This window comes from Haemaphysalis longicornis, unplaced genomic scaffold, assembly GCF_048455015.1.
Source record: "Haemaphysalis longicornis isolate Haplotype H1 unplaced genomic scaffold, Haemaphysalis longicornis Haplotype H1 scaffold_7, whole genome shotgun sequence".
In the NCBI taxonomy this organism is placed as follows: Eukaryota; Metazoa; Arthropoda; class Arachnida; order Ixodida; family Ixodidae; genus Haemaphysalis; species Haemaphysalis longicornis.
In genome coordinates this window covers 41,796,094-41,823,136 of record NW_027526422.1, presented here as the reverse complement: position 1 = coordinate 41,823,136, position 27,043 = coordinate 41,796,094, and the positions used below count along the sequence as shown (strand labels likewise).

Sequence of the window (27,043 nt, the reverse complement as noted above, 5' to 3'; positions counted from 1 at the left end):
ACATTTAATAGCGCTGATGACGTCATCACGGAAGTCCTTGGTGCGTCGGCCTGGGCTGCTGACGGAAGAACGAAAAACGTTCAGCGAACGTTCGCGGCCATGCCGGTCAGCGTTGTGATCGAAGGAGTGTTGGCTGGCACGAAATTAAATTACAATTTGTACAAAAGCTTTGGTTGCCAAAACGTTCTGTTGTAGCCAGAAAGCATCCGCTTCTTCCCGTGTGTCTGCTCCAGGGAATACATGGTGGGAAGTTGGGGGCACGTGTTGTCGCGTGAACAGGATGTTTGTCATTTCTTATCTATGCCGTATTTAAATTTAGATTAGATATTGCAGAACAGCGCGATGCCCAGACGCAGGAGGCTGAAAACAAGGTAAATCGCAAATCAAGTTATAAGCAGCGTACACAACATTAATTACTTCCTGTGAGGAGTACATAATTTCTGTGTAGAAAAAGCGCCAGCCTGTCGCGACTTCGTGCCTTCGACCCACGTTCGCTTGGAATGCTTGCGTCACACGAGGTGACGCACGCCGGCCAGCGCCGGCCAAGGTGCCGAGGCCACAGCGTTGCATCGCTGTATTTCCGAAAAACCGCCACCGGCAATGTTTAAAAATTCAATGCGGCGAGTCGTTACGCTTGAACGTCGTGGCCCAAGCGCAGCGTTCAACCAGAATCCAGTTTTTTTATTTTTTTTTTACGGCACTGGACATACGCCGTAAAAAAATCACGACAGTGAATCACGAGAAAACCGGCATGGTGTAGCAGGCGTCACTTCCTTAGTAAGGAGTAGTTTTCTAGCCTTGGATGAGACGAATGCGTTCAGGCATACAGCACACGAACCTCGGTCAGAGCATTTTTTTACGCTACAAAAGCTGCTTTATTACTTGAAAATTATCATTATGGCAGGAAGTTACCCCTTATATTTCCCTCATATTTTGTGTGACACAAACGAAATGACGGAAGAAGTGAGGCATCGCTGCTTCTAAGCTGCAATCACGAAAGCTAAGTTGACGTGGTGTCAGGTGCTTTTTTTTTTTTTAATGCAGAGCATTTCAGTAACTCACGATGTCACCCGCGTTGACGTCTGTAGTCGTAGTCCGCACCCCTCCCCCTACACTATATTAAAAAAATACTATCCGGCGCCTGGTTTTGATCCCTCGACCCTGCGGGCGGAACGCAATGTACATGGTGCTCTACCCACTGCGCCACAAAGCCGACACAGAATGGGAGGCTACGAACGCGCCTTATATCCTTGACTCATTCAAACTACGTCAAGAAGCTGCTGATACAATGCATTCACTACCACCAACTCCCCAAACACTAAACGTTAACGCAATACACCCACCCCCTATGCGACGCATTTACTCGAGTCCCCCTCGCGGGGAGATGGGCCCAATTTTTTTTTTCTGAACGTTCGAAAATCGGCAAACAATCTCAGCTTGGAGGCCTCCTAAAAAAAGCCGAAAGAAACTACGGAACAAGACCCCCGACCCTCCATAGACATCAAACAGATAGAGCACCGGGAAACCCTGCTGTGCAGCTCCGATCCCCTAATACAGCTACGCCTTGTCCAGATGGCCGAAGAAGCCGCCAGGAACCAAGATTTCCTGGCTGACTTGGATTAGCCGTGCAATGTTGATCTCTTTCAGTCGCAATGATTGCGACCAAATTTAGAATAAAAACGGCATAAAAATTGCATTGTAGGGATGCATTACCACAGCCACCTGTGCATTTTCTGTGGTTGAGAGTCACCCTAAAAGATTAAGCGCAGTCCAAGAATTGGCGTCACTAGGTAAATACGTGCAAGTTCAGTTTAACAGGGGCAGGCTGGTGCCCCTTCGAGAAGCAATGAAAGTTGAGAAAGCTGCACAATATTTAAGTCCCTTAGAGTATAAAAGAAACATAAAGACTTATACGTGTTTCATTAAAAAAAAAAAACGAAACTCGCACAGTCAGTCTGAAAAATTACTGCACTTTTGTCTCAACCCACACTAGGTAAGATGTACTCGGCCCAAATCAACGCGGATCCCTTTGTAATTTCTATGCACATCTGGAAGGCTTAACTATCGCTGTGTCCAAACGGGTAACAAATTCACGATTTTAGGTACTTTCAAATGCTGTTTTTTTTTTTTTTACTTTCACAACCAGCCAATATCCCATGGAGCACACAGCTAGAACTGCTAGAACTACATCTTTTGGGCTATCACCTGTTCATGTGGTGCTGCTCACTAATGGAGAAAGGCATTATGGGAAGCTTGGTTCCTGCTACAGCCCAAAGACCCCTTATGTTAGTGTCTGCAGGCTCTTTGTTGATCTGACAATGTTCTTAAGAAATAAAATACATAATAACAAAGATGCCAACCACAAGAGAAAATAAAACTATGACGTTTTGGCCCCCCAAACGGGAGCCTTGTTCACCCTCAGGCTCAACACTACAGACTTCCGCTCACCTCAGGACAAGCCAACCAAGTGCAAAGCCTTTAAGACATTTTTTTTTGCAGGATATCATTCCAACTTGTTCAACCGAACATTTTAGTAGAGTGTCCGAGACCTTTGCGATATCCACACCTTGTATGGTTGTGTGCTGTAGAGATTACTGAACGAGGATATCAAAAATGTCATCTAAGTGCAGTGCAGCACCATGGCCATGCGAGAGCAAACATGACTTCATAAGGTACTGCTAGGATATGCTTCAGGGCTGAATCACATGCCGGCTTCGCACCACTGGTTTGCAACACAAACCAGGCACAAACACAGACTGATTGCGCTGTACTGCAGCCAAGTCAGAAATATTTCCAATCTTGTAAGTCATTAATCTTTGTTAAATAATTAATTTTTGCAGGAACTTTTATTTTCCTACCTCAGTAATAACCTCCGACGCCACTTACAAAATGTGCAGCTAGTGGGCTTTGAGTGGTGCCTCGACAGGCACCGCTCATGGCCTGTAATGTAACTACTTTATTTGAAGTTGTCCGGAACCCCAAACAAAAAGGGCTGCAATGGAAATTTAGCTCCATACAAAAGGCTACCCAAAAGAAGCCCACAGAGTGGCATGGAGGCATGCCAGGACTAGATCAAGCCCACGAAAAAGGACAGATTTGTCACTCTCGCTGATTTGCTTCCCTGCTGTATTGTCAGGCAAAGTTCCACCAGTGCTCAATCAACTGGCATTGACTGGCGCAGTGCTCAAGGGCACAGATAGGCACCGACTTGAGTTACCCATCACTGGTGAAGGGAACGGGCGTAGCACATGCAATAATAATAGGAAGAGATCTCCGAACCTCCCAGCTTAAACTTATTCGCGAGAGGTTGGGTGTGCAGGCAGTGCTTCTAGCTGCGAGATCCAGATGAGGATGGTGCTTATGATGAAGTGTTCGTGGAGTTTAGTTAGAAATGCATGGCTGTAAGAGGCCTACAGCAGGCTCTGTTGTGGCCTGCAATGCCTAGCATAAATGGTGACAATTTTCCAATTGCTAAATCCAGGTTTTAAGATGCCAGGGGTGTTCTGCTACACTCCCAAGGGTTGTTCAAGAGATTTGAAGCAGTACCTCTCATTACAAAATGCTATTTGCAATGAATTCTTTGCTCATTTTACGTGTCCCTCTCACAACAAACCTCATAGAAATACTGCATCCTGGGAGGTCCTGCTACTCAGCCTGACTTCAAGCACTCAGCGCAAAGTCATCGGTCTCGCCTTAGAAGCCGCCATGTCCCAAGGTATCCCGGCCGACTGATGGGAAGGCAAGGAGGTTACTCTGTGCCATTTGACTGGTGCAAATAAAGTTTCTTACGTATTGCCCATTTTGATCACTTCATTATAACGAGCATTTTCTGCATGTTTAAAGCAACACAAGTTGTTTCGTTGATAGAAATAAACTTGCTGCTGGCTTTGATGCACAACTACCAATGTGCGACAGGAGTATGGACCTGAGGCAGCAACAGTGAGGCTTTGACAACATGAAAATGAAGGCAGCGTAAGCATTTGCGAGTTTTGGACTGCTGAGGTTTATCTCGCAGACCCTTTATGCGACCAAGCTTTTGCAATGGAAATTTTTCACCGAGGTCACTTGCACTGCATCCAGTATTTTATCAAACAGTTTATTCCAATATTGTGATTCCAATAAAGCATGCATATCTGACATCCACACAAACCTGTGGGTTTATCGATAAAAAAAAACAAGTATTTTACCTACCTGGCACAAAAAGAATATATCACTGACGCTCGACACTTCACTTCATCATACCCAGTAAATTACTGGTGTCAAACTTTTGACATGAAAGAAAAAGTACTTTTGATGAGAACTGTGTCGCATAGCACAAATTTGCATTGTGTTAAAACGTGAATTAGAGTTAAAGGCCACCTGCACTCAAATTTCACCTCGGCCAAATTTACTTTGAACCCGCAGTACGTACCACCAAACCAACTGGGACACGACTGGCAACCTCGTGAAATACGTCGTTAATTAGTTAGAGACGTTCAAAATAGCTTGTCACAGGTGATGCTCCACCTGCCGTCGTATCGCGCAAACAGCCATGAAGCGGAAGTGGCATTGCGGCTGGCCCTGTGCTTTTTCTCGCGGCCAGTCAGGAGAACTGGTTGAGCTCCGCTGGGCATGCTTCTCCTAGGGCTACGGCGAGAGCGAAGCGTTGCGCGTAGGATTGTTCCAGCTCGCCGGCTGCCTGCGGCTGCTGGTTTGCCGGCTGGGCCGGATGGAACGTCCCTTCAGCCTGGCCGTAATGGCCGTGCGCTTCCCAATTTCGGTTTCAAAATCTACGATTTTCGATGGCCGTTCGCACCAAGGATACGCGTATTTCAGCTGTCATATTTTACATCATGCAGCCTTTTTTAGGCAGACTATTTGAAAATAACATCTAGAAGCTGAAATTTTGAGTGCAGCTGGCCTTTAACCGCGCAGGGGTTCTCAAAGATGTGAGTTCATGACGTTGTGTATGTATAAGTGACACAGCTACAAAAAGTGGGGAAGGTTCATGGCAACAACACCACTACAATGCAATTTGGAAGTTGCTGCCACTAGCACACTCGATGCAACTGCCACTTGCAAGAATGGGAGCGCCTCAAATGCAGCCTGCATTAGGATGTAAACCAGAGGCATCACAGGAACACAGTAGAGGTGGCCCACTCCTGTTTTGATGCACACGTCTGGAGACAGAAAAGTGGTTTTTGTATCTGAAATTATGATTGATTAAGGAGGGGAAGAGGGAGTTTGACCAAAAACTTTATTACTGCAGCTGTGATGATGAAAACTGGGGAGCATATGTAGTTTGTTGTCCTGATTGTAGGTGTAAATTTTGTTTTGTGTAAGACCACCATTTTTTTATATTATTCAGATTTTTATAGCCTTCATTTCTTTGACAGCTTTTGTTCAAAAGTTGCTGGAGAGATGCAGGTGAACATGGTAAGAGGAAGTACAAGTCACAGAGCGCAATAAGACTAGCATCATCATGCTCTCTGGGTTTGAGCAGAAGTTATGTGACTGTTTAAGTTTAGGCTTGAAAGACAAAACCATGCACTTTTCCTGGTGCCCAGGTTCATAAAGGTTTAAACAAATCTTCAAGAAGCTTCCTCATTACAAAATGCACGCTTGTTATTGCAGAATAAATTTGAATAAATCTCAATGCCCTAAAAGGGCAAGTTTTTGCAATGAACACGCCTTATTCAGATCAGGCGCAGTGAAGGGAGGGAATATGCGGGAATGTAATTTTGTCATCTTTTAGTCAAATAGGGCATACTTTTGGGGCATAACATGTTCAGAGGGTTAATTGGGCCCCTACGATTACTGGCCTTGGAGTCGCGATTAAATGCGGCAACACAATATGGCATCAGTTTTTTTTTTTTTTAACATGCACTTGCATATGTCTATTGTAAGTCATCTGACGTATGGTGGACCTGCTATCTGTGGCAGGCCTATTGTTTGCAAAGACAACAATAAAGATTTCTTTCAAACATAATCTTTACTTGGCAAGAACTCCACACAGTGTGAACCTTTCCGTACCAACATTCTAGAAAAACACAGGGCAATGTTTGGCCTTAAAGGTTTTCATGCAACCCAAGAACGAAAAAAGAGATCTCCCACATGTCTCCCACATCTCTTGTTACTGAGAAAGCAGCAAGCGCTTATAAGGACTGTAGAAACAACTCACTGGGTCTGAATTCTTTTAATGCTTGGTGACTTCAGTTATTTAGATAAGCAATTAGCAGTTATTTATACAAAGTTGTTATTTATACACAAACAGTTATTTATACATAAAACAAGAAATAATACGACCTTTAACATTGGCTTGTTAAATAAACCAGCAAAAAAAAAAAAGAAAAAAAGAACCTCATATTTTTCAGTTTGGATGTTCCTATGCACCGAATTCCATGATTTAAAACTTGTCTGCCCCGTTCACACATAAGTAGTTATTTGCATGAGGCGCTACTGCAGACCTGGAAGCATCACTTTCCTTTGCAAACCACAAACTTTATGACTATTTACCTTCCGACCAGGTCAAGCTACAATTTGCTCGTGGCATACAAACAACAAGCACACTTTTAAAGTCTGGTCCCACTGCGTAGCAAACTGCTCCACGATTGTTCTAATATACAAAAAACAAATCGAATACTGTGTTGGTTGCCCCCTCAGATGCAACAATATACCGTACAAATGTGCGCCGCGCTATGAATGTAAACCAATGCGTGTTTAAAAACAGCGGCACAAGCTCTTGACTCCCATGCGCAGCTGTTTACCGGCCCTTGAGAATCACATTCTCCAGAAGGCTGTTGCCATTGATGATCGCAGTCGTCGCAACCAGAATGTTGTAGCCTGGAAAATGAGGAAAAATGCCATAGTCAAGAAGCAAACATACACTGAGCTTTCAAAACAGAGCTAACTCCTAACTAGAAGTGGACAAAACATTAGCACAAGGAAGTGAATAACACGAAGCGACAATATCCAGAAGACAAAAAAATACCTAGGAAAGCAACAACAACAGAAAAGAAACGAACCTTCGTGTTGCTTTGCTAAGAGATTTGTCTTTACTTCGATCTTTGTGAGTGTTAATTGCTTCCCTGGGGTTATCTTTCATCTCCTCCAAAAAAAGGAACCAGCTGAGAGTTAGCGCTGCATTTGTTACACTTTCTCTGTTCCCTCTTTTGCACAGTACGTGGCTACCAAGACGCAATCTCCGGTGGTTTGGAACACTAGTCACCAAATAAATAACTGACCACCAACCCAAGAGAACAATTTTTTCCTAATTTATGTCGACACCTATAAAATATTCAACGTATAATGGCCCTCTTGGGGTCATTGCGAATGTGACCAACTCGCACTATTATTACATAAAGCAGTGGGTGAAACCATTCAGTAGTAGCTCACCTTTAAGTTTGCCTAAAAGTCGAAGGGCAGCAATTTCCGCAAATGTTACGCCTCCGAGGAAGTACACCATGACAATCTTTGATTGGGACACATCTGAATGGAAGAAATGTACACCACAAATGAGTAAAAAGATATAACCAGAACTGCGGGCTCCAAGCAAGTATATTACATAGCAATGCAATGTGAAGAAAACCAGTGCATTCAGATTTTTATAAACTGAGCTTAGGGTACTATGTTCTCTACAACTTTGTGTGACATGCAGTGAGAACTAAATAAGCACGGGTTGACTGTGCTTTCTGATCATGCACCAGGCATCTTGGTTCTTCCAATAATACAACCACAGCAACCAAGGGCCGAATCGACCGTTCTGGACTACAGCTATACTGAAACACGATAATAGGTGGCTCAACCAAAACTAAAGGGGGGACACTGGTCTTGAGGACTGAAAATTTGCAAAAAAAAAATTAATTTTTGGTATTAATTTTATTTGCAGTCTGCAGGTCCCAAAGAATGTACCTGCAAAATATTACATATCTACCGTAAGTATTTACAAAGGTGTCGCCCTTTGAAGTTGCCTAAATGACCATTTTTCCAAACTTCGTGCCCTGTTTTCTCTGAACCAATTTTTTTCCCATGAGGTCAACTGTCGGGGACAATATCTCGGGATGTACTGGTTAGATATGTATCATTTTTGCTGCATTTGAAAGCTTATGAACTGAACAGTGCAATAAAACCACAACAAATATAGAATTTCTTTTTGCTAGCACAAGAAATTATGCAGTTAGTTTTACGAAAACACTGGTAATTAATGACCTGACATTTAAGTTTACAGCAATTGCACAAACAATGCTAAATTACTGTAGTGGTATAGCTGCACTCCCTCGTCCTTCTAGAACACGAAGGGATAAGAAGTATTAGAGTATTTTATAGGTTGATAATGAAGAAATTGCCCGAAACGGAATGGCATAACATATTTCAAAACTTTGAACTTACACCACACAGACGAAAACCGGCTGCACATTTGTTCACAGGATGTTAAAATACACTTCATGTGTAAACCTCAAGCACATAGGTTAAAAAATATCAAAATGTCCTCAAGACCAGTGTCCCCCGAGCGCAAAGCTAGGCCATTAAAGAAGTAATCAAAATCCTTCCGAGGGCTCATTTCTGCAACTGTCCTACTATCATTCCCTCCAAACTATGGCTCAACAAACAGGCATGTAGAGTTCGCTATCACATAATGTCATTGGTGCGTGGTCTCAACCTAAGTGCTCAGCAATAAGCACCACAAAAAAGGTGTGTGCGTTGTTGAAGATGCCTTTGGCCCTCTTTTTGGCACAGTATAGCTAGAAAAGAGGGTGCACTGGCAGGTCGAGTGAAACAGGCATGCCTTTCAAGCAGTGGTCAGTACCACGGTCAGCGCTAAATACCTTTGGACTGTGGGTTGGTGTAAGTGGTGGTAGAGCCAGGAAGGAGCCGCAGGGCATCCTCGTAGCCATGGATTCCATCTTTCAAGAGAATCTGCACGGTACCAAACATTCAGCATCCAAGTGACACTGTTACTGAGTGAACAGATCTGTTACTTTGTTCACTACTCTTGTAAACTTCACACCTATAATGCTGCCTTTCACAATGGCACTGCAAGCCAAGAAACTATTGAACTATACACTGCACAGCATGGTGGACAGCACATGAGAATGAACACTTTGTGACTATTTTCTTTTAAAACTGCACAAATGTAAGCACCTCCCCCTCGGCCAAAAAAGAAAAGAGATGGGAGCGACGTGGGAACAGTCACAAGAAATGGTAGGGAGATACTAATTTCGATCAAATTTAATGTTGGTGCAGTCATGGCACGTATTTGCTTTGCATGTGTTTGCCAAACCCAATAAAGTACACCCCCGTCGTCGGGGATGGCGCATAGGAACAAAGTGGGCTTACAAGCGCCCGAGATTGTTAGCGGCAGGTTGGCAGGACATGTTTCTTTTAATGTCATACCCAGAACTTGAATACATGAGTGATCCTCTTCACATCTTCTCTTTCTTTGCACAACCAACTTTGGGAGATCCTTTAATGCACGAAACTTGTGCGTCTAACTTTCATTTAACTTTTTTCTCTCGCAAACTGGTTAAACAAAAAAATGAAAACAAATTACCTGCTCGACGAGCCTGCCCGCAACAGGGATATAAGCCCCGCTGAACACATAGCCCATGTCTCGAGGATTCTTCAGGTCGTAGCTATCGCCGGCATTGGGTGGAATCTGAAAGGAAAAATGAACATCAATGTTTGTGGACCTCGTGACATTATTGAAGATGAAAAACAAAGTGTATGTTGGGCGAGTTGGTAGTTCATTGTAAAAGATGCTACAGCGCGAAATAAAAGACAAACACAAAAAGACGACGGGACGAGCGCTGCCCGTCCCGTCGTCTTGCGGATTATCAGAATCATTACAAGTGTAACAGCATTCGCGGTTTGGCAAGGGGTGATGTGAAAATAGCTTCAATGTTATAATGATTACTTAATTACTTGATCCGCATAAAACCTAGAATATGTATGCCATCTTTCGAGCCCTTTCGACCAATGCACTTGCATTTTTTCAGGGGAAAAAAATGCATGGAAAACTGCCGCCACCCTCCCACCATGCCCCTCACCAATTTGGTCACGTTGGCTGTGGTGACTCACTGACATGTTCGCACGGTGGAATTCAGTAAGTCGTGAGAGCGTATTCGCCTAAACAAACTGCACCTGAACAAACAAGAAGGTGATACGAGCCGTGAACTATATCAAAGTTAAACACATTCAAGAATGGGATAGCACCAAACCATATTGTAAACTAGTGGGACATCACTGCAGCAGTTTGTAAGCAACAAGATTAGTGCACAGTGTTTTTTTTCCTCTTCAATTTTGCAAATAAAATGAGCCACTAGAGCGCTGCTAAGCAGTGAAATCAAGGATTTGATGAGAGAAGTTGACAAATTCACTTCAGTGCCCATCTAAGGCTACAGACTGCAGAGAGCTTGCACATACCTAATTAAGTCACAGATGTACGTGTCAAAGGCACCTTCTCAGCGCCACAGACAGTTGGCCTCAAAATGCTACCACAGTAAAAAACTCGTCAAAGCAGTCATGCTGGCGTCTCTATCATTAATGTTCTTTGACACGTACAAAACAAGCACGTGTGTTACCCATTCTCATTGCGCAAAACAAGTAAGTGCAATAAAAGAACAATTTGTCAGTGTACATACCGTATTTATTCGAATATAAAGCGAGGTTTTTATTTCTTCAAAATTCGTAGTCTCAAATTTATACCCCGCCTTATATTTGAAGCTCAGAAATATACCTTTCTACACCCTCACTAAACTACACCCTCGCCTTATAATCGAACAAATACGGTATATGTGCTAGCGTTATCCCCACGCAAAAACACTGGCTAAAGCAGTATGCAGAAGGAGATACTGGTGTGGTGCCAAGTAATACTACAGTGGCCATTGTGATGTGTCCGTTTAACAACACTAGCACAGATGACCACAGGTGACCTTTTTTTTTTTCCCTTTCACTCTGTCATCCTGCTAGCAGGACTTGTTCTTGAAATGTAAATACTAGTTGTTGGTACTCTGTTTTGGAATACCACTGAGCTGAGCCGTGTTAGCTTTCATGTCGTACCAGATCACGGCCGTCATTATTAGTCACTAATGATCAGTCACCAACCATTTTGAGAATTTCCATTAAATAATAGGTTGGTGGTTAAGCTGCTCGTAGCTCAATCAAGCCAAAAGTACAAAGACTACTTGACTCCCACTCAATAATACTCAAAAGAAGCAAAGTTATCAATTTAAAACATTTTATATCAATAAGTATTTGGTTTAGTTTATAAATTTCTATTGCACATTAGTTAGTTTGCTCACTCTGAGCAGTGCATGTTTGCTACACCAAAGGATACTTCACCGAATGTTACTCCTTAACCTCCCCCCCCCCCAAATAGACTTTCTTCAGCCCAAGTGGTATACTCACCAGGGCGAGTCTCTTAGTGACTGCATTGAACCTTGTGCCCCTAGGTAGAGAAGCCATAGCCGCAGCCACCTTGCTGGCTAGAGTAGGAGCCATGGCCGAAGCCGCAGCACTCCCTATCCCACTTGTGCTTTGCTCCTGGCACAAACCGAGCTTCTTGAGGAGATGGAATGTCCAGATGTGATGATGGCCATAGCTCTGCAGGTTGCAATGAACAACAGTCACCACAGAGCGACGATCATAAGAAACGCTTGATTTCACCAAATGACTTGGAAAATTGATGTAGACAAAAACACGGGCCAAAAAAAGAAAATTAAAGCAGTTCCACTCAACAAGAATCTGCCAAAGTGCGGAGCAGTGATTCATCAGAAGAGCTGCGGTGTTCTCCCTCAACTAGTTTCAGTATCAGCCTTGCGTTGATACCGAAAGTAGTCAAGAGAGGGTGCCGCAGCCTCTGAAATGCCCATAAAGAGACACCAAATTGAGTTTTCATTTATTTTGGCTAATTAACGCATTAATTCATGCTGTCTTCCTTATTTTACAATATTGTGTACCTATTTGCGGCCTAGCAATGGCAATGTTCATAGCAACGGCGCAGCGCAAAGATCACCACACCCAACACTTTGCATATGAGTAACGTGTGCTGCTGTGGCGCAATGAAATAGACATCAGCTTCGTAATGCGATGGACTAAGGTTTGATCCCAACCAGGGGAAGTGGTGGTCTTTTCAAAGCCTCTGTTTGGGTGCGCGATGCCGTAACTACGGTGGCTAGATACCGTGATCTTGGATGAGCTGTGACGAAAAGCTGGGCAATTAAAAAAAAAAGGTCAGCCCCACAAAATGGCTTCAGAACCAAAATTCAATACCAAACTCCCGTAACACCTCCTGTAACACTTGTAACTCCTACTTCGGGCTTAATTGCATGACAACTTTTCTTAGCTACTTATCATTTAAGAGCTACTCTGTGTAGCAGGGCAAGAATTGAATGAAACCAGAACATGCGTCAATTTTATTTTAAAAATTAAGTAAGCTTACCAACCAATGCAAAGTACTTCTGCATGAAGTGACGCAAATTAAGGTGCTGAGACATCTAATGTCTTGACCTTGTGAGTGATTCTCTGTACACCTACATTACTAGAAGGTTAATATTGAAAGAGTTAAGCAACACTCTAATTATCTCGCATGGGAGGCAAACTCTTATCTGTCATTCTAGACTGCTCAGAAGTGCTCTAGAGCAGCCCCGAATTTTTTTTTTGCCCGCAGAATTTTCATTGTGAGAGCAGTTCTAGACTGCCCGCAGACTGCTCGGAACTGCTCTGAACTGGCAAATAAAAGAGACCATTGACCGGCACCAGCCCCACCTGAAGAAACTGCTGCATGAGAGACCGGTACTCCCGAAAGGGGATGCCGTCTTGCGTGAGTGAAAGCAAACACAGCAGGCGCAAGCTGCCAATCGCCGATTGCTGCAAGGAACGAGGACGAGTACAAAACAAGAAAACAGGGTCCACCTATTAGCTCTCCACACATCATAGCTTTGCATTTGACTACGCTGTAAAAAGCCCCACTGGCATTCACACGCCCATTTGCCTCACCTGCCGGTTAATGCACTCCTCGATAAAGTTCATCCCTTCCTTCACTTCGAGGCCCTCCAAGAGATCTGGAAGTGAAGCAAGTTTTTTTTATTCGGACTAGCAAAGCTAAAATCAGTAAAATGCCGCACAAGCCCCATATCTAAAAACGTAGCAAGGCACTGTTCTTGACTGCTAATCAGGTGCAAAAGAATGCTGGAGATTACTATGAAACATGTTGCGAATGAGTGCTTAGAACTGGAACGTAAACTGGCTTTGCTTGTGCAAGCTAGATGTAAAACTTTAAAAAATTTCAGTATAATGAAGTTAAGTGCTGATTTTATTGATTGTAGGGTTTAACGCGCCGACGCAACGCAGGCGATGAGGCGCGCCGTAGTGGAGGGCTCCGGATTAATTTTGACCACCTGGGGATCTTTAACGTGCGCCGAAATCTCGTACACACGGACGTTTTTGCTTTTCGCCTCCATCAGAAAAGCGGCCGCCGCGGCCGGGAATCGAACCCGCGACCTCGTGCTCAGCAGCGCAACGCCTTAGCCACTGAGCCACCGCGGCGGGTTAAGTTAAGTGCTGATTTTAATGACTTCATTATACAGAGGTTTACGGCCGCCTGACTACAGACGCTGGCTCTTTGGGCCGTATCACTGGAGCCTTTTAGACTTCCTCGGTGAAAACTTCCTGTTTGCGTACATTTAGACTCACTCATCCCGCTGTTTTATGCTCCAGAGCAAACTTTTGCAATTAAAAAAAAATGAGTTGACATTGCTATTATTATACTTTTAGATTATAAACAACAGCTGATAAGTCATGCAATGAAAAAGACTGCCATTTGCACCTATACTAATTTGAATTTGAATTTTATTCCAAAGCATGACCACGAAACGTGAAATAACTGTAAGTCAGTCATAAAAGAAGTCCTGCTAGCAGTAACAAGTGAATAGACTGGCAAGCTCACTTATGCTTTAAATCATAGATAAATCTTACAGGCAACAAACAATATTAACTTTACAACAACAATGGCTTGAAACCAGAGCAATAACCGTCCCAATACTCACTGTGCTCAGTCCTCAGCTGTCCTTCAAAATTTGTCTTGGAGTTCTTGATCACTTCACACGAGCCAATGTCTAGAGAATAACAGAAAAAGTAAAGCAACGCAAACTGTCAGCTGAAGCTCTGAACAAAAAACGATATGCAACAGGACTTGGGTGATGGGCACATGTAGCACGCCCATCCCATGAAGCAAGAGCATTGGGAACTGTGCATCCACATGACAGCGAGACCAGAGTGAAGCAGCTAGGTATTTACATACACCGCGGAAAATGGAAGCAAAACATAAGAGTGCTGTGTGGAGAAGAGGATTTTAAGCAATCTGTAAGGCAAACACTCTTGTTAAATAATACAATGTTTGTAAAGTAGATTTCTACAATGTAGAATTTTTTTTTTAGGGAACAGAATTACTCAGCCAACAGTTTAAAAGCACAAGCCAGTGGGTTCTGCGCAAGTTACTATCTTTTGAATTGTCTCGCTCATTTTCAGCCACAAGGAATACCACCAGTTAGTGCGACATCCCTGCACAAGCATCCATGCTTCCTGAGAATAAACAAAAAGAAACTAAAGTGCCCCTGCTCCCATAGCCCAGTTTTTGTTTTAAACTAGACTAAAATGCTGCAACGCTAGTCTGATGTGTCCACAGCAGGTGCATCTACGGTTGCACCTGGCTCAATTGCCACCAGAGTGACCCGTTAGCATCCCCCACCCACCCACCCACCCAGCCTGCCTGGTACTTGGTGGACATGCAACAGGGGTGAACTACCGTATTTTCGTGCGTATGAACCACACCAAAAATGTGAAAATTTCAGTGGCAAAGTAGGGGTGCGGATAATACGTGGAGTTTTTTCTTTAGTGCAGCTTCACGGCAATGCGTGTTGTGCCGTGAAGATGACCTTGTGCACAACAGTGAGGACTGTGGCTCAAGTGACAGTTCTATCGAGAGCAGTGATACTGAGTGAACTGTGACTTTCACTTTGCAGTAAGTGTATTCTACTTGCTAAATATACGCTTTTTCTGTCCACATGGTATGTGATGTGTTGCTTGAGCAGTAGCTTTCGTGCAGCCTTTCCTGCATCAAATGTGTGGCCAATATGCAAGGATTTTTTTTCTTTTCCGGCGGGCTGAAGGTGGGGGGTGCAGGTTATATGCAGGGGCAGGTTATACGCGCAAAAATATGGTAGTAACACTTGCTCAGCGGTGAGCATGAAAGGAAAATGGCATTTGCTGCGTGCTGGAACAGAGTTTAGGGACTCACTCACACACTGCAAGTGAGCTGTGTTGCTGCTGCAAGGATTTCAGCTCATTGGCCACAAAGTTCTTCATGTCCCCAATGCTCATGCCGTGCCTCTCCTGGAAGAATAAATAGAGAACGCCAGAGGCATTACCCCTGAGCCAAGCTGGCAGTGATCTAGAACGGTGCCCTGTCATGGCATAATCAATGCCCATGAGACGCACACTCATGACAATTTCATGACCCCCTAGCACAAAAGGGGGAAAATGAGCAAAATGACACCATTATACTCTGTGCGACTCCTGCAGTGGAAAACGGCAGCCAGCTTAGTGGAATGCAGCGGCCCAATTGATCCTTCAAAGTGTGAGAGCACAAAGGTAAGAAACTTACGTTGTACCTCGACTGCAAGTGCTGCGCCTTTTCCTTTAGCAATACAAAGACACTTCCAAAGTGAGAGTCTCTGATTTCTTTGTACACCTGGAGGAACAGAGAAGAAAACGGATACAAGTGAAGCTCCTCATGGGCTTAAACAGAAAGAGCACGGTTGATAGCCTCTTATTGTGTTAACCGCGTACCCAGTTTCCCATTCCCTTACTTTACAATTCATACTATGCAACAGAAGAGAAGCTCCAAAAGCACTTTGGTGAAAAAGCAAATTGAGTTTATCAACCCCGTATCTCACGCAAAAAGATCTCGCATGAAGAAGGAAAAAAGCAGCAATATGCTTGTACATATAAAGCATGTCGTGCAGTCTACTAAGCCTTGTCAACATGTTGTTAGGTTTTGTATTCAAAGGAATGCGCTGATCGGCCCAGCATTGCCAACAACACTTCTCATACGGAGGGTCCTGTACATTTTGGGCCATTTCATTGCCTTGGAGTGGCGCACTAGATTGTTGCCTGAGCATTTAGAGCTTGTCTATTTATGTGCTGGTTTGGGAATTTGTACTAGCCGTTTGAGGTGCGACTAGTACTAACCAGGTCTGCGCTGTTCACAGTGAGCCGCACTTCTTGGTCCTTGCCGGTCACCTGCTTGTCAAAGGTCACCTTGCCTGCAAGACAATAACCCGCTGAAACTCCTCCCTCATTGTCAACCAACTTCTGAAACTATGCCACTTCACGCAGTCTACGAACGAGTTGGTTGCACGTTCCTTAACAAAGAAATAAGCTTACCAAATCAGCCCAACTTTAAGCACTAGTTTTTTACAAATTAATGCACAAAGCACTTAATCTAAGCTACGTGGTCAAAAGAAGAGCGCTGCTACTTGGAATTGTAGGATACCAATGCTCATTCAGGCAGAGCTTTTTGCCATTACATGGGCAAGCTTAATTCCTTTTGCTTTCTACAGTACATTCACTAGCTATTTCCAGACAGATTAGTCCAAGGTGTGTCAACATGATTAAAACGCGCATAAATAAACAAAGCTTACCACTTTTAATTCCGAAGTACTCATCCAGAAGACCAGAATATGTGAGTTGGGTTAAAAGGACGCTAGCATAGTCTATGTCTACAAGTTGGAGAACAAAAAAGGAAGGAGCTAATTAACATTTCACGAACGACAATATAGTCAGCTGTGCAATAAGCGATCCAGTTTTGCTCTTACCTCTATCGAATAGAAACAAGTGGCTAATGCGGGGCATCGAGGGCTCTTTAGGTTTCGAGGCACCAGTGGGGAACAGCTTCATGATCTTGAGCACACCCTGAAGTGGAGAGGTAACAAGAGGCAAGAAATGTAGGCCTAGCAGGATTCGCAATCACCTCTACAAAGTGGGGTCGTAAGATAATATGCACTCGTTAGGTCTTTTCCAAACAGCACGCAAATTGCAGCTATACAGCTCTACCAAGGAACACCTTCATTTCAGGTCTGATGGTTTAGGTTTGGAACGTCACATTGTGTCTGCATTTAATGTTGCAAGCCAACATAAAAATGCTTTGCATGTGCTCGCCCCAAATGACAAGAAACATGCTTAGTGGCCCCCAACTTTCACGTGTTGTGCTTGAGGTGTCGGCAACTCATCCACTGCATTCCTTTCCGCATTCCCCTTCGTTTTACAGTTCTTATGAAAGCAAAGTCAGTGCAGTAAAGCTTCGGAAACTTGCACAATTTAGTCTCCCATCTCTTCTGTGGCCTAAAATATTTTTCTAGCTTCAAACACATTCACCCAAGCAGATACAAGTGATGGGTCCAAACAAATAAAATACGGTATTCACGGCACACCTTGCCAGGTCGCCCTTGTTCCATTAGAATAACCCAAAGCATGGTTTCTCAAAGTGGGTTCCACGGAAACTAGGGGTTCCGCAGGCCCCTCCTCGGGGTCCCGCGAGCCACTGATAAATTTTTCCTTCCGCACTCGCCAAGTAGCTTAGATAGTGAACCCGAGGTGATATCGATTTAAGGAACCTCCATTACTCATGCCTGAGTGTCAGTAAGCATGTCTCAGTGCATAACAGAAAGGCGCGAGCTGCGCAATAAATCCCGCCAGCAGCTTGTTGCCAGCCAGACTCTGAAAACGGGCCGCATGGTTAAACTAACTATTGCACTTGAATTTCGGCATTATATTACCCCCATGCGCATTTCTTCTGTTTGGAGATAGGTGCCGCTAGCATACGTGTTCCCGTAAAGTCGACATTCACGTGCAATAAATTCAAAAGCAAGCAAGCTTGCTTCCTTTTGAATTTATTGCACGTGAATGTAGCGTGAACGGAATGAAAAATGGTGAGGGGGGGGGTTCCTTGGCACTTAATGGAGCTTAGCTGGGTTCCCTGGGACCAACATGCTTGAGAACCCCTGGCGTAAAGCATCACCATCACAATGTGAAAGGTTGAATGCTTGGGCCTGTTAGTAGTTCTAGTTCGACTACGGTGCACACAGCTCAAAAAACAGGGACGGCAGACAAGAGAGGGCACAGGACAGCACCTTAGCCAAATCACCATCATAATATATTACGGAAGGTACTTACGTGAGCTAGAAGAAGCAGCTAAGCGAAGTTGAGATTTTTATTCACTTAAACTCGAATTTGCTTTTGTTAAAAAAAAAAAAAGCCGCGCCTCTAAGCATTTTTTCTAACCCTCGTACATCTCAGCTACAGATGTAATTATATTTTAGGACACTTTTTTAGGACACTTTCTCACAGCAGTAATCTCGAAACAGAACCAGCCACGAAACAAACCCAGAAAATTTTTCGGAGCTGATTCAAGACATGAATCCACACCCCCAGACACCAAACCACAAAAGCACTGTGATTTTTACCACTTCGAGTGCCTTCCCACTTCTAGATAAACCTTTTTATATAGCTGGCATACACCTTTACATTTTCCTGCAATAACTTCCTTCATTGCATTGGAAGCGCTTATGTGTTCATGCTGTTCCATTGCAAGAAACAATAAGGCAAAGAAAAAGGTGAGAAACATAACAGGGGTCTAGAAATGCAGGTTTAGAGAGGGAAGGATTGAGAGAGAGGGAATCTACCTCTGCGCAATTTCCCTGGGCGTAGATCTGGCCAATGGGACCACACAGGCTCTCTAGCTGGAGAATAGACTGGGCTATGCAGCAGGTCCAAGCACAGTCACCGTCCTAAAAGGTGCAGTGTCACAAAGTAAAGAGAGCACTCTGAATGAACTGCTGCCAGCCTCTCACTATGGGCATACTCATACGCATGCACACATGAAAAATTTTAAAACAGGCTGACCCCGCCAACTAAGCACGTTGAGCTATACTACACACAAGCATCTGTACAGGTAGAGAGACCAAAATCTTCTGAAGAACGTGTGCAATTTTTGAGTGGTCGCCACTACTGGACAAACTGTGTTCATCTTTGGCGATTGTAAGGGGCTGGATAAAAAAAAAAAAAAGACCAGCACTGACTCAAGCAGAATTAGCTTTTACAAAGCAACTAACGTAGAATGTCAGGATAATAAACTTTGCATTGGATGCTCAACAAAATGTTCACAAGAGGATTATTTAATAGCAAGCACAAGGCAAATTCACTTCAGTTCCTAGAAACAACAACAAAAAAAAAGACCCAAGGGCGACATAGGAAGAACCTTGGCTTAACAAAGAACACTGCACAAATGAAAGGTTAATAGTGATTTCGGCTGCCAATTTCTGTATCCTCTCCATACCGGCCAACATGTTTCCTGTATTGCACACAGGCCGTCGTCATGTGGCCCCGCAGCGTCATTCCCCTCTTTTCACAACCTACACAGATGCCTCTTCGGTGGCTCCTCAAGGTTCCTGCGGCTCAGCTCTGTACTACCCCCATTTTACCGAACCCAAAACCCACACTAGCAGCCCAAACCTCCACGATATGGAAGCAATGTCTCTTGAAGTTTTTGTTATTGCACATATGCCCTCCAGTCCTTTGCTTTCATTCTCTCCCTCCCTCCCTGAGTACACAGTCTTTTCCGCCTCCCACGCCGCTATACAACGCATACGGAAGTGCTCTCCACACTTCCACAGGAGGTCCGTAATGAACCCTACTACTGCTACAAATGCTGCGGTAAGGTAGGAGTGGTGCTCACAATGAAGAAGGTACTAAAAAAACTGGCCAGCTCTAGGGAGAAGAGGTCCGTGTCCAGGGGGATCAGACCCAGGGGAAACTCCAACATCTTCACGTAGCCAAAGACCCCTTCGCTCTCCAGTGTCTGCTCGCAAGCGTGGACCTGTGACAGCGCACAGTGCGGAGAAGAAGAGGAGACCACGTTGGTTGGGCCATCGCATTAGCACACCGCAACAAGCTGCAAGGGCAAAGACACTTCACAGAGAAAAAAGCAAAACATCATTTCTTTACTCGCCAAGCATGATAAGTGTTGAATATGTATTAACGAGGGGAAGAGAGCGAGGCACTGCAGCAAGTTTTGTGTTACAGGTAAGACAGAAGCTGCTCATCTTATCCTCCTCTGTATTCCCTATGCATTTTGCACTTATCTGTCACTTTTAATGTAACATTATTTTTGCTAAAGCTTAAATGCACCCCTTTTTCAATTCTTTGTGTTTCTTTGCTCGTACTTCATTTTTTTACAGTTCATCCCTGAACAGGTAGTTTTTTTGTTACGATTGTCTCAGAGACCCTGTTTCGAATGGCAGAAAGTTACAGAGGGTACTACAGTAGAGGGAGGAGGTGCTTGCCCGCTTGTGTGTGCTCAATATGCTTTTGCATGTCTTGCAGCGAAGCCAACTTTTTGAATTGCTCCCAAAGTTTAACGAAAAACGACAGAGATGGTTTTAAGGGACTTCACTACACCTTATAGGCCTTGTAGACCCTAGGACTCCTCCACCGAGTTGCAACTATAAAGAAACTGGAGTAAACTTGAAAGCACTCTAAAATTTATGCAACAAACGAGTGGTTAGGTTTGTCAGTGAGCTTCTTCGTAACTGGATTGCAGTATTCAAGTTACCTGCCTTTCTGGGGATGCAGATGATGTAATACTTGCACTCCCGCTTGTTCTGTTTGTGATGCGTAATGTGGTTGGCGATCATTTTCATGTTTGCAATTGTTGACCTCACGAGGTAGGCACATCTGCAACAAACAGCATTATCTTGCAGCCAGGCAGATAGGTAGTCAGTCAACACAGTTAACAGTACTGCCCACACAATCATGCACTCGGAGAGGGAAGTTGAAAAAGTTAAACACAGGTGTACCACACACCAGAAAGGAACACTACAAGCTTTGGTCTGGTGTGGTTCTGGTACTGGCTATCTTCAACGAATTGCCTGATGAACTATTCTCTTCAACTACACGGAAACACTTGCGTGCTGCCAAGCAGCATTAGAATTCTGCTGAAGTATGTATGTGTGTGTGGTGACAGTTTGTTATTTATTTGTTCTCCAATTTGCTTCTTGGTGATGAGGAAAATGCCACCCATGTAGCTAGAACCCATGTTGATTTATTGTATTTTTTGTCTGTCTGTTTTCGTCTTTTCTGTTTGTCTGTTTTTTTTTTTTTGCTTTCCTTTTTTTCCTCCCTTTTATTTTTCCTTCTTCTCTCTCTTTTTTGTTTGCTTGTCTTCTTTTACCTCCCTATCCAGTTATCACTGTCAATAAGTGCTTTTTACAGAAGTGAGGGCCGTTGCTGGCAGGCGACGCCGCACAAGCCCACCTGTTGGCTTTGGCGGGCCCATTTTACCTCTGTATGCTTTTATTGCACATTTTTAGCAAGCACAACTAGGATGCATGTTTTCACCAAAGATACTAAAGCAGATTCTAGTGCGGAGCAGCAAAAAGGAGTTTTTGGAAAATTTTTACTGCGCAATCCTGTCAGCTACTTCAGAACAGCCCCCCCTGACATAAACCCCAATTTGCCACTGCTAATGAATTGTTACAGTTTTCCTCAACATGGACATCCACTGCTTTATCAGGTAGGGATGCCAGCAAAATCAACAGCAATGACAAAGGCATTAAACTTACTGACAAAAGCAGTCCATGCCTGTGGTCTACATGTACCAACACAATGTGATAAAGCATGTGTAATATTAAGAAAAATCTATCGTATTTTCCCAAACACCTTATTTTACAAGAATGGCCTGAAAAAGTTTTAGAGGTGGTCCCAAAAAAAAGGCTCTCATATGTACAGCAATGCATTACCTTCTGGTTCCATACGAAAAAAATAACAAGTATTTTATAAACGCTTTAGTAATGGAGGACTATCGCACAGCTCAAAGTAATAAAAAAGCATGAGCAGGAAAAAGCTTACTGTTTGTTGCCCGCAGGTGGTGCGGTTGCCTCTAACTTGTAGATTTTTTCCACGCCACAGGTTTTCTAGGTACGCACGAAATACAGAGAGAATCTGTTAGCATAAATTGGTAAACGTACCGAGGGTTAGGTGGGGGGATAAAACAGAAGCAATGCAGTGCTCTGAGATCAGCTACAAGGCAGAATTTCTCTCAGGGGTTGTGACCTCGGAAAATTTTGTGCTTCCAGCAAGTGTGCAAGAAACAAGTTGGGTTTGTAACAAAAGCTTGCTTGGCCCATGCAAGAGAGATGAAGCAAATGGGCTTGTTCAAAAAATGACATGCAGAAGAAACCATGCAAGAAAAATGAAACAAATGGGCCTGTTCACAAAATGACATGCACACAGAATGACTCACAAAATGACAAGCAAGCAACATTAAAAAAACGTGATACCAACATGTAACCCAGAGCTTCTTTAACAAATGACTAGAGGGAGAGAGAAAAAGAGAGTGAGGAAGAGGTGCATTTTATTTTTGTGTCATAAAATATAATTATGCTTATTTGATTGAGATTTCTTTCTGAAAAGTTGCCATTGCCAGAAATGCTTCGTGGTGTCAAGATGGCTGGGGCTATAGACTGAATAAAAACTCCACTGGCAAAGCAAAAAGGAGCTGTGAGCACAAAACTAATACTAACTCATAAACAAGAGCAAAATTATTGGTGCAGTGAACCACCTGATGAAGAAAAAATTCCATTTACTTCTTTGAAAGCTGATGAAAACCTGCTTGGATGTGAGTTTCATGCAATCTAGTAAAAAATTACCAGGACATAGCTATCGGCACTAAAGTAAAATGGTAGATACTTTCACACCTGCCTGCAGCAAATTCCCACTGACGTTATTCGCATATAAAAATCGAGGCTATTCGCCGCAGTAACATGACAAAGATGACAAATCCACCAACACACCCGCAAAGACTGTGACAGTTCGTCATTGTTACACTGTTACCAATTTCTTTTAACATGGAGCCTCAAGGACCTCATGGTGCAGACAAGCCAGTGGCGGTGACGACCGTAAATGAAAAATCCCGTAGTGCCACCTAGGGGCACCCACTGAAACCCTTGAGATCAGATGGCGTGAAAGCAGTAGCAGGAAGTTTCGACCACTTGTTGGCACCATAGGGAGTATGATGATGTCAGTGCTACGGTGTAATACCCCATAGCGTGTGCTTGCTCTTGACACTCGTGTGATGGATGCGTGGCCGTATGTGCAAGGCAACTACAGAGTCTTCCTACTGCACCTAACACTTGATTGATTGTAGGATTTAACGCTCCGATGCAACGCAGGCGATGAGGCGCACCGTAGTGGAGGGCTCCGGATTAATTTTGACCACATGGGGATCTTTAACGTGTGCTGAAATCTCGCACACACGGGCATTTTTGATTTTCGCCTCCACCAGAAAAGTGGCCGCCGTGGCCAGGAATCGAACCCGCGACCTCGTGCTCAGCAGCACAACACCTTAGCCACTGAGCCAACGCGGCGGGTTTGAACTTAACACTTACTGTTTGTATTGCCCGAGTGAAATGTTGTGACTAAAAACTTAACGCTGGTAAACAAGACTTCCTCATTTATCAAACTAAAACCTAAATTTCTAAAGAAAAAGGACAATGTTTATAACCCAGTTTCTCACCTGGTTGCAACTTTCAAAATGGCAACCTATTTTTTCCACCCGAATTTTTAAAAACGATAAGACTCTGAAACAAAGAACCTTCCTGGATCTGAGCCAAAATGACTCTGTCTGTGGTACAGCACAATGTATCATAACTGCCACCATGAGCCACACCTGATACCAGGAAGAGAAGAATTGCGCTTGGAATCACAACCCCGGACCTTGCAACCATGGTGAGAGGAAATACCCACCATTGTGATTCGGTACCAAACAAGTAATCTGCAACACAGTTTTTTTTTTTTTTTCGATGAACACCAGCATGGATGGCAGTGCTGTGAGCCTTGTGGTGCGTGGCTGAAGCCTTGCAAGCATTGCCAAATGTCCCTTTACCATGGAAACCCAGTGTAATCCTGTTTTAAAACTCACAATAAGAGCAGTCCGTTTGATGTTAACCCAACCAGCCAAACCGCTACTGCTCAAGGAGTAGCCATAGTCCCTGTTCACTATTACTATTCTCATTCCTTGCATTGGCTGGGGTTTCATCCATACGGAGACATCGCTAGAGTTACGAGTGATCACCTGCAATAATTAACAACGACTCTGACAGGTGGTAGTGGTTTGGCTGGTAGGGTAAAAATCACGACAGACTGCTGTCTCAGTGAGTAGTGGAGCGGGCGTGCCAATGGGTTCCCTCGGTGGTGAGAGATTTCAGCCTTCAGACCTCATTTCAAGCGACGTCCCTATGAGCAAAAAGCCGCATGCTGATCGATCCTCTCCCTTTCACCCGAAAACGACAGAAATTAGCATGTGCCCTCGACCGGAGGGCGATTGCGTCTCACCTTCAAGACACCAGCGCTGGCAATGTGATCCAGGGGAAATATGAGGTCCTGTTCAATAACCAAGTCCTTTGCACCGTCTATCTGCAAGTCAGGAGTACCGACAATATGTCAATGATACAACACTCAACACTGTAAGCAACGACAGATTCATCTGGCGACACAACGGAGCTCCGACCTCATTTCAGTCAACTTCAGTGGCTACCAGTTAGTGCTAGGAAAGGTTTTCTTGTCCCAGTAAAATGACGAAACATAGTGTACGCCCACATTTATACATTTATTTGGTAATCATCGGTGGCCTGTCGCGCATCTAGTAATCGCAATCATTGAGTAGACAGAAGTAAAGCAACATTTTTCTGGAGGATATTGATTCGACTGCGGACGATCAAACCCACTCACCGATTTCAGCGTGCTTGATAACAGCTCTCCCGTAGCTGCCTTCAACAGTTCTTGAATCACGGAGCACGGGTCGACGGCACCGTAACGCGCCATTTCAGAGAAGCAATCGAAACTTGACTACGCTCTAACGCATCAAGATGCATCAAACACTCGCATTGTGACTAAGAAACGTCACTTTGACCGCATAGGTACAAATTCAAACACGAAAAAACGACTGCCCTTTCACCAACTTTCAGTGCAGGTAGCAGACAGAACCAAACAAGGTCTAGCCTTGACTTGGAATGGATTCGCTTCTTATAAAAACCGTCGCCGAATTTCAAAAGCTCATAAACATCTAAACGTTGCCGGGATTGATTTATTGAATAAACTTTATTACGTGTGACGAAAATTGGTATTAAATATTTAATGTAATTTTGTAAAAAGTTTTGCTGTGTGTTACCCAGAAGGGACGCGGGAGGTTTGAAATACCCCAGGAACACATTCCGTAACTTCTGCCAGTCAGTGAAGTATCTATGAAATTCAGCTTCAAATTTGTGTGGTCTTGTTATCGTTGCAAGCAGGGGCTTATCTGTTTTCAGACATCACAAGCACGACACACCTTGTCATCGGAAGTTTCCTGGCGGACGAGCGTCTGGACCTCCTGCACGGTCACGAACTCAGGCATTTGTCGGATTTTGGTCATTTCTGAGCATGAATCGAAATCTGCACAGCGAGTGTCCTGACTCTGGGTGACTATGCGTTTCTGAGAGTTTACCGAGGGAGACCGTAGCTGCCCAGCTCCCCTTGTTAAAGGGGTCCTGAAATACCTTCCGCCGATGCATGGATGTACATGTAACCAAATAAAGCAATGTATTAGCTATCTCCTCCCACAAGAATTCTGTTAAAGCGATGAGTATTAGCTGAGAAATCGTAAATAAAAAACCGCGCATTATTGTCGCACCGCGTTTCCTCCTCCTTTCAACTTACTCTCCGCTGTTGACGGCGCGAAAGCCTTCCCTGCCGGATGCCTGCCGGGATGCTGCGCTCCGCGGCGGTGACGTACTTCCGCTACTGCGCTGCTCACACTGCCGTCTGCTACGGGCAAGCTTTGTTGACACCTTGAATCATGCACTCCGCTCAAGGCTGGAAAAGCGAACGAAAAACCTGGCCGCATGTGTGCGGCGGCCTGGCCTTGCCCTTTCGCGGTGTACGTTGCTGTCTTATTTTGCGGTGGTGGTAATTCCTGCCGGCGGCATGTGAAATAGACATTTTAAACCGATACAGAACTCGTGCACAAAACGCTTCAATCATGTGACCAGTTCAGCTTGGGGCGACGCGTGGTGGAGAGCGGCAACGTTGGCAAAATATGCTCCGGCGCGGCTCTGAGCTTTGTAGCGCTATGGTCCCTAGAAATGTTTAGTAGCGCTGGAGCGAGCGCCATTTCTTTGACAATCTCAAACATCGGTTGCCTTGGCAACAAGCATGGAGGAAAGGAAACAAGGCACAAACCGCCCCAGAAGTCAGTTACGGTTGCGTGATCCCGGTTCAGCTCGGGGCCCCATCTCGCGACATGTGGGCACTGCAGGCATACCACTCCATAGAGTTAATACTACTGTACCACTCACTCCCATTGGGAAGTGTGAGATGCGTTTGGCATTACAGGAGGCGATGGTGTGTGTCGTGTGTGTGTTGTGGACGCCTTTGTTTCGCGATGAAATGCGACGTTATGCTTCTGCGGGTGGATAGTGCTTCCCATGTTCTGGATTATCTTTCTCAAGCGACGTACGACTCAACCTCGCATGGGGTATGTGCAGTGTGCGTGGCTAAAAGCCATCTCGGCTTGCGCGCCAGAGTTAAGTCATAGAGATAATATATTGACTCTAGAGGGAAAGCGCGCCGCTGAGCCAATGCATTGGAACCGTACGACCATAGAGATTAAGTTAAGTGACTTGCTGTTCGTCCCCGCAAACCGCGCGCGAGGTAAGTGCCGAATTTACGACGGGCAGGAGCAGGCAACCCATCGTCTGTCAATCGCGGTTCAGACTTGCAACGCATGTTGTGACATTGCGTTCGTTCGAAACGCGTCTCTGGTTTGTTTTGAAGTTGAATAAAATGTATCCGTCAAACCCGGGCATTCGGCTCAGGGCGTTCTCTGCGATTGCACGAAAGAAGTGCCACGGGGTTTCAACGCTTTCTTTAGGGAACGTACTCAGGTAAGAGAATATCCATGTCGTGTTATGGC

The 27,043-nt window shown here is 44.4% G+C and overlaps 1 protein-coding gene and 1 long non-coding RNA gene across 4 annotated transcripts; one reads left to right on the top strand and one right to left on the bottom strand.

The window, feature by feature from the left end:
* The first annotated feature begins 320 nt into the window (after window positions 1-320).
* LOC144145321 (uncharacterized) lies at window positions 321-12,787 on the top strand. Its single transcript, XR_013317477.1, has 3 exons — window positions 321-371; window positions 9,975-10,081; window positions 12,647-12,787. It is a non-coding gene; the product is annotated as an uncharacterized LOC144145321 (long non-coding RNA).
* Window positions 5,953-25,087, bottom strand: LOC144145318 (vacuolar protein sorting-associated protein 33B-like). 3 transcript variants are annotated; one of them, XM_077676884.1, is made up of 19 exons: window positions 24,823-25,087; window positions 24,427-24,507; window positions 21,943-22,007; window positions 20,652-20,769; window positions 19,772-19,912; window positions 18,720-18,824; window positions 16,854-16,950; window positions 16,680-16,757; window positions 16,228-16,301; window positions 15,641-15,727; window positions 15,279-15,369; window positions 14,025-14,093; window positions 12,976-13,040; window positions 12,745-12,846; window positions 11,386-11,580; window positions 9,530-9,634; window positions 8,805-8,895; window positions 7,375-7,467; window positions 5,953-6,822 (listed from the first exon to the last, which is right to left on the bottom strand). In XM_077676884.1, exons 1-19 carry the CDS (start codon window positions 24,913-24,915, stop codon window positions 6,743-6,745), a joined length of 1,830 nt encoding a protein of 609 aa, XP_077533010.1. In that variant the 5' UTR covers window positions 24,916-25,087; the 3' UTR covers window positions 5,953-6,742. The 3 variants fall into 3 exon arrangements, with proteins under 3 accessions (XP_077533010.1, XP_077533012.1, XP_077533011.1); XM_077676886.1 differs by lacking the exons at window positions 20,652-20,769; window positions 24,823-25,087 and having other exon boundaries at window positions 24,427-24,471; XM_077676885.1 differs by lacking the exons at window positions 21,943-22,007; window positions 24,427-24,507; window positions 24,823-25,087 and having other exon boundaries at window positions 20,648-20,769.
* Window positions 25,088-27,043: the final 1,956 nt, after the last annotated feature.